This window comes from Tribolium castaneum, chromosome 5, assembly GCF_031307605.1.
Source record: "Tribolium castaneum strain GA2 chromosome 5, icTriCast1.1, whole genome shotgun sequence".
NCBI classification, from domain to species: Eukaryota; Metazoa; Arthropoda; class Insecta; order Coleoptera; family Tenebrionidae; genus Tribolium; species Tribolium castaneum.
In genome coordinates, this window is record NC_087398.1 from 10000001 (window position 1) to 10007809 (window position 7809).

Consider the following 7809-nt stretch of genomic DNA (forward strand, 5'->3'; position numbering starts at 1 on the left):
CAATTGAGATCCAAATCTTGCAAATATCTGAAAACTGATCTCTATCCTCCCAAAAAACTGCAAGCATAAATCTGGAAATCCGAGCCAAAAGCTCATATCTGTCAGTCGGCTAAACAGCTCAATTTCCCCGAATTTATTGGCATTTACCTGCACTTAGGTAATCCCAAGTCACCCTCACCTCCCAAAACTGTCCCAAACAGTGTCAATTTCTGTTTGCATTCAACACAACTTCTTCACAGTAAATTCGCTTTTGTCGGACGATTTAAAATATCGCCCTTCCATTCACAAATTTAGACAACTTTAAACATATCAATTTCATTCCGAGTGGGCCAACTGTGTGGTGAATGCGAACCTTCACTGGTCCTAGCCAGAAACTAGGCGACCAGTTGGGGAGCTTTAAAAAAGCTTTCAACATTGTAAAAGTGTCAGTACTTAGCGAATACAGTAGCTCCGACGGTATAAAGGACACGATTCAAAGGGAACCTGACGGTGATTTTACCTGGGATGACAAGGGCTAAATGTACCATGTGACAAAACGAAAAATTCGAGATCATGTTTGTAGATGGGATGATAATGGCATCGGATAAATTTGTCTCAGGGTGGGGGAAGAGGGGTTCATTTGCATTTCGGGGCCGATTCGTTGCGCTTTTTGGCGAGAGCTTTGACATATATTAACTTGTAAACAGATGTCAGGAATCATTAGGGCAAACCCGTCCAACGATTGTCATAATCACAGCTAAAATAACACCGGGATCTTGCAAAGTTTGGTATATTCATTTTTTTTTTTGTTTCAGGAGCGAGCGCCGAATGACTTAACTGCTAGGAGCCAAGACCTGATGTCGTTCTTGTGATATTAATTTAAACGTTAGTGTTATTCGTGTATACGACACCCCCAACCCTCCCTCCTAATTTGCCCCAATTTCCAACATATCTCGATAAAATCCGTTCCGAATTACGTGAATTATGTACGCTGTGTCCATATAACCAAGCAGAAAATAAAAAGCAGTGTCTCTCGATGAAATTCACCCTTTCTCCCGAATCTCCACCGTTGCATCACCCTCCTTGGGTGGCCAAGACCGTAATTAAATCGGCGTGATTTTTCCGAAACATTGCGCCCTTACAATGCGCCAAAGGGTTGCAACCTTTTTTCGTTTAAACGTTAGAATTTAAACTCGCTCAGGCAGAATCGAGTGAACTGAGCTGTGTAAAATGAAATTTTCGAAATGGCAAAGCGTGACAGCTTTGATTGTTTTGTTACCTCCGCCAGTGGCGTTCGTTATCGGAGAGGAAGACGATAAAGTGTTGAGTTATCGGCTTCCGGCGAGCTGTGAGATTTATTCGTGACGTTTGTCCCGAGAGAAAAGTGTCAAAGTTTGCATCGTTTACTAAAAATAAGGCCGGAAGAAGGCGCAGTCAAAACAAAGACACAAGTGTGGACATGTAATTTCGGGATAAGAGGGCACGCAGCTGAGGAGGTGAAAAGTGACGCCTTTATTGGGATAATGCGACACTAATCCGGATATTTTCGTTCTGATATTAGCTCTATTATTGCGAGCGAAGAAGTGTTTGGAAACATGGCCCGTGATAGGTGACGGGCTATTATTAGGAGCTTTGTTGCTTGACACCGACTTTCACAGGCATCTGACCCGCTCCTGCAACGGGTTGAACGTTTTAATTGGACTTAAATGCTAGCTTTAATGGTTTCAAACACGAGATCAAAGTAGTTAAGGTGAAAACATCGAAAATGTAGTAACAGAACAGCCAATCCATTTTAACGCGCAGGACACTTTACACCAATTTTAAGAATTTATTTTCAGTTTTTATGAACAGTATTATGTTTGTCCTTGTTTAACGACGTAAGAATGTAAGAAGTAAGAGCAAGAGCAATAGTTATATATTTGCAATGAAGAACGCGACAGCAAAAGTTACGGAAATAAAAAAATACATATTATTAACCAATTTACATACCGATTTCCATATTCTAAACTACCAGAATCTAGAAAACACTTCAGAAATTATTATTGTACGTAATCTGCCAACAGTATTTTGTGTTATACTCTACAGACAATGTATGTGAATTTTACAATTCAATGAATCATTTCATTTTAAAATTTTTAAATGATTATCCTCTCCCATTTTAAATCCAAAACAAAACAAAAATATATTAAATACAAACTTAAACGTGTATTTTGAAAAAAACTTTACATACTTACTACAGTTATTTTGAAAATTTCGGTTGCATTATTCCTGGAATGACTGAGAAATAAACGAGTGATTGTAAATTATATGATATCACAGCCTAACAAAGAACCCATATAAAAAATTCTTCGCATTTTTCTCCCACTTATTTACGAGTATAACTCCTTACAACTTTATCATTGTCCTTTACTGAAAAAAAATCTTTGTAATATCAATTTGAAACGCAACTTATTAAAAAACATTGGTTTAAAAGCAATATTATTGACCTAGAAATTTCAATCAATTTGTAATTTAGGAAACAGCAAAATCAGAGATCAGTTTGGTAACATCGGGTGTTCCACAAGATTCCAGTTTGGTTCCCATCTTATATATTAGATTATCATAAAATAAATACTAAAGTGAGAACTTTGAACTTCTAGCAAATTTTTTGAGGTTTTTCGTTTGTATTTTTAAATATAATGTAAAAACTGATTTTTAAAATTTTTCGCGTGACTGTACGGTGCTTTTGAACCACGCTGTATATGCGGCTGAACTTCTATTGTTGTTAAAAAATGTTATGTCGCTCTTTAAACTTCTGTGCTCCAATAATCGTATCTTAAATTCGGAAAAAAATTGTGAAACGCTTGTGCTTTAGTTTATAAATTATTTCCACATTATTATTTACTATCCTTAGACAATCTAAGACAATCTAAACAAATATCGTCTGTAAAAAAATTCAAAACAATTGCTGCCGTATTATTTTTAATTTGAAAAAGCACGATCATGTATCATAAAAAAGACCTGATGGTTAAAAATTTATATCTAAGCTTTTTTATCTCAATTGTTATTGTTATTGATTGTTTATTTATCGCTTATTCTTAATATCGACACCCCTGTACCTAATAAGGAGTCAGTTTCATTCTAGAAAAAGTTTTCTGTCAAAACCCACCTTTTCTCTTCATTTTTTTTTTACTTTTCTTAATGAATTCTTTTTTATTTCTTGTTTCCTGAGAGACTGGCAATGTTTTTTTATAGTTTTCCATTTTAGTTTTTGGTTCTTAAATATAATATCCAAACTTATTTTAATTTCTAATATTGTTATATTTTTATTTTTATTTTTTTATTATTTTGGTTTTTTATTATTTCACTTTTAAGATGAATAACTTCAAACTAGACTTCCCCTACCCATCTGTGTATTAGTGTTTAATTTTATTCAATAAAAGTCCTCTTTTTTATTATTTTTATTATTATTATTATTATTATTATTATTATTATTTTGAGCATAACTTTAAAAAATAAAATTTTAAAAAAATTAAAGAGACAATAATTCAGAGTTGTCAAAAGTTTTTTGTCACAATCAAGTAAACATAGTTTCAAAGTCATGGGCCACTTCGATGAGAAGTAAAAACCTATTTTTGCTCCCCAAACTCGTACTTTTCCCAACCAGCGATGATACATCACATTTTCCCAACGTAAAAAATGATCGATTGGCCATGCACACTCGATTACTAAAGGATTATCAGGCCGGCACTACCCTTCCAAATTTCAAATTTTTGTTATGTTAAACGTCGACGTACGTCCATGGAACAAAAAACTATCGCTGATAACGCGCCTACTCCGATATTATACAACAATCGATTGACATTAAGGCCTTTTGACACGTGAGTCACGATAGCCTACTGGATCAGGTGTGGTCCTGTAGGATTACATTACGCCTCGCGTCACTGATCATGGGTGATTTGATACGAAGAGGACGATCATTGTTTCACGCTCAGCTGACTGCGATCATGAGGGAGTAAATAGGTACAAGTAACGTGTAATTACAAGGACCCGGACGGTTTTCAATTACAATATCCACTTTCATAGTAAAAATTGATTTTACGCTTAAAACTCTTGCCCAAAAATTTTTTCGGTATTATTGGCATTCTTCCCTCTTTTAATTACACATTTGCTGGGTATTATCTGGTCGCGTGACCACCCATCAAGCCACGTGCACGTCTCGCTAATCCCAGGTTAATTGGCATTAGTTTGACGTCTCGGATGAATATTTTTTACTTAACTTAAATAATGCAATCAATTCGACCCTCACCCCTGCTTGTCCAGCCTTGCATTGTCAAAGCCTCCCACACCGACGAGACTAATTACGAGCAAAACGACCAGGTATTTAGCAAAGGCTGTGATTATACGTTAGGTTTTGGAATAAATGTGAGGGGCGGCCGTAAATGGAAAGCAATTTTCGGGGTTTGTTGACCAGGCAGTTATGCGAATGAGTAGACTATTTTTAATGTCGTAATTAGGCTTGATTTGTTTATGGGCACGAGGATTATTTTATTATTAAATTATGCCGTCCGTGCTGGATGTGTGGAATGACTAATCGATTGTTAGCGATGGATTTTTTTATTTATAATACTCTATTGTTTATTGTTAAGTGGAGAAAAACATTTTTGTGGACGCATATTCGCGCATAAATATTTCTTTTATTGTTCTGATTTGTATTCCAGTTGGCGCGCTAAATAAAAGGTAACAGCGAAAATTGCAATTGTTTTTCATTGCAGCGGGGATTTAAATTTGAATAAAGCGGCTTGTAGATTGGAGATAATCTTAAAACCGTGAAATATAGCGACAAGGCCAAGATTAGTGTTGTTTGCTTAACGGGGTTGATTTCACCCTTTTGATCCGTCCTAATAGTAAGGGTTGCGCTAGATAATTGATATAATTCCATCAACAAACATTCCGCATATCCGGCGACGGCCGAATTTAAATAAAGACATTCTCTCTGGCTGATGGATAAGGGCAACCCTTTTAAATATTATTATTCAAAGCTCTTGATAAATGTCCACCGAGTGGCTGAAAATTGTGGAGGGCGAGTGCAAGAATGTATGTTATAATGCCAGTAAAAAATACATAAACAAACCACAAAACGAACTTGGAGCTGGGAGGAGAGACATATTTGCGGTTCCCATTCAATAATTCAATCTGAAGACACAGACAATCAGCGCAGTTGCGGTCGTCTCGTAATATTAAATCAAAGACTCTTCTTGTAATGTAGAAAGTCGAGAAAAACGCTAATGCGGGCTGAACGTGAAACAATAAACTCGCCACGATTGATTTATTTCAAACAAAGAATCGACATCGTTCGACCGGTAATTGCATTTTTGGACCAGATTTTTTCAGCATCGATGCTCCAACTCGACGCATAATTTACAGCTTATACAAAACACGAGAAGCACTGGTAATTCGGGCTGAGTCACTACTCGTTAGCGCAGCGTTTTTTCAATACCATGTTGCCGTTAATTATTTTTTAAAAGAAAAATCAACATTCAGAATAAAGGGAATCAGTACTGCAATCTCCTTCACTGATGTGCAAAGTTTAGTTTTCTAGTAAGTTGGCAACAAGCAATAATTAATTAACTCTGCAACTTGCATGTAATTTTTTTCAGAATTTTCTACACCTTATAATAATAAAATTAATACATAGTGATTAAGTGATTTAAAAAACTAATTTGTAAATAATTGTTTGAAACACGAACGAGCTATAACGAGTGAGTTCCTTACATAACACTATAAATTATAACAAATTGATCAAAATTTTTATTTCCGGAAATTCAAGTGGTCACATTTAAGAGTAACATTAAGAATTTGCCTTTTCAACTTTGCTCAAATGAGTTGAGCAAAAGAATTTTTTCTATTCATTTTTTTTCTTTTTCAGCGATTCTATTTCAACGGACCTTGTGCTAAGTTTTTAGATTTTATTTTCAGTTTTTATGAGCAGTACCAGCAGAAGTAAATTTTTCTTTATAGGAGTTTGGAAAATTTTAAATGCGAGCAGGAAAAAGAAATACAAAGTGATGACGGGGATATAAAAAACACTTTATTTTTCATATTTTATTCACACGTGACGGACGGAACATGACGGATGGGACAAAAAAATGTGTATAAACATAACTCTAAAAAAAATATTCAGACATGTTTTAATTATTAAAGAGTGTATCGATATCAAAATTAGACAGTAAAAATTGAAAATTATAAGTCTTGTTTCACGACGTAAGAAATAAGAGCAACATTTATGAGTTTGCAATAACGGAAGGGACAGCAAAATTTACAAAGATAAAAAAACACCTAATATTACCAATCAATTTATTTACCGATTTCCATTTTCTAAACTACCAACAGCTAGAAAAATACTGTTCAAGAATTATTCAACAGTTGCATTACATCGGCTGTCAACAGTATTTTAATTTAGAGTAGTGATAAAGATCAGTAATAAATTCGATTTTGATCAGTAAAAAATAATAAATGATCAGTATTTAATTAATTTTCGCACAGTAAAAATAGTAAATGATCAGTATTTACTTCATATTTGCACAATAAAAAAATTACATGACAAGTAAACCACGCACAGTATTTTGTTAAAATTTGCACAGTAAAAAAATTGTATATGCACAGTATCTAGTTTCAGTTTGCACAGTTTTAATAACAAACGTTCATTAACAACCCTTCGAATGATTAAACTCGAAAACGTAAAACTCGAAATGTGGAATTCTACACTCTCTAGTTTTGAGATGCTATTTTTTACTGTGCATTTATTATTTTTACTTTGCATCTATCATTTTTACTGTGCATTTATTAATTTTTTACTGTGCGTTTATTAATATTTTACTGTGCATTTATTATTTCTACTGTGCATTTATAATTTTTACTGTGCAATTATTATTTTTACTATGCATTTATTATTTTTACTTTGCATTTATTATTTTACTGTGCATTTATTATTTTTACTTTGCATTTATTATTTTACTGTGCATTTATTATTTTTACTTTGCATTTATTATTTTACTGTGCATTTAATATTTTTACTCTGCATTTATTATTTTACTGTGCATTTATTATTTTTACTGTGGATTTATTATTTTTACTTTGCATTTTTTATTTTACTGAGCATCTATTATTTTAACTTTGCATTTATTATTTTTACTTGTCGTTTAAATAAAATACTATGCATTTAATTTGTACGGTTTTAGAACCCAATGAATTACGAATCATGTATTTTGAAAATTGAAAATTTCGGTGTGAGATTGCATTTATTCGTGAAATGACGTTTAATCATTATTTAAATAAAAAATAAATTAATCATTTTACTTACCCATATTTCTCTGAGACAAAAACTTCATTTCTTACCTTTATATAATTGATGTCTCTCCCCTGTTTAATTTACTAATCGCCCCAGTTAAGAATTTAAATAATTATTTGGGCAATTTTTCATTTCAATTTATTCAAGCAGGTGTACAGCCTCCCGCATGCAAATCGCATCAACACCGATCACCAGAATTAATTATCCCTTGATTAAATCCGCAGTTAAAACATCTGTTGGACAGTATATCACGTACACAAGTGTCAAAGCGTGTTCATAAAGACGTGACACGTGATATCGCAACACTTTCATTACTCTTGTATAATATGTAGATTAGGGATGAATATCGCTTGAAAAAGGGGGCGACCATTATGCAAACTACACTTGTTGTTAATTCTAGATAATAGAAAAGGGCGGGCCGCGTTAATTATTCAGCGATAACGCGATTTGCATTATTTAAAGATTTCCGAGGGTCACGATTCAAATTAAAACGTCACTGA

General features: G+C 33.7%; 1 protein-coding gene across 1 annotated transcript in view; it reads left to right on the plus strand.

Moving 5' to 3' along the window:
• The window catches only part of LOC654924 (protein big brother), a 32773-nt gene extending 31752 nt beyond the window's left edge, over nucleotides 1-1021 (plus strand). The window contains exon 5 of the mRNA XM_008194971.3: nucleotides 795-1021. Coding sequence (XP_008193193.2) covers nucleotides 795-816 — 22 coding nt within the window. The 3' untranslated portion in view covers nucleotides 817-1021. The remainder of the gene's footprint in view (nucleotides 1-794) is intronic.
• Nucleotides 1022-7809: the final 6788 nt, after the last annotated feature.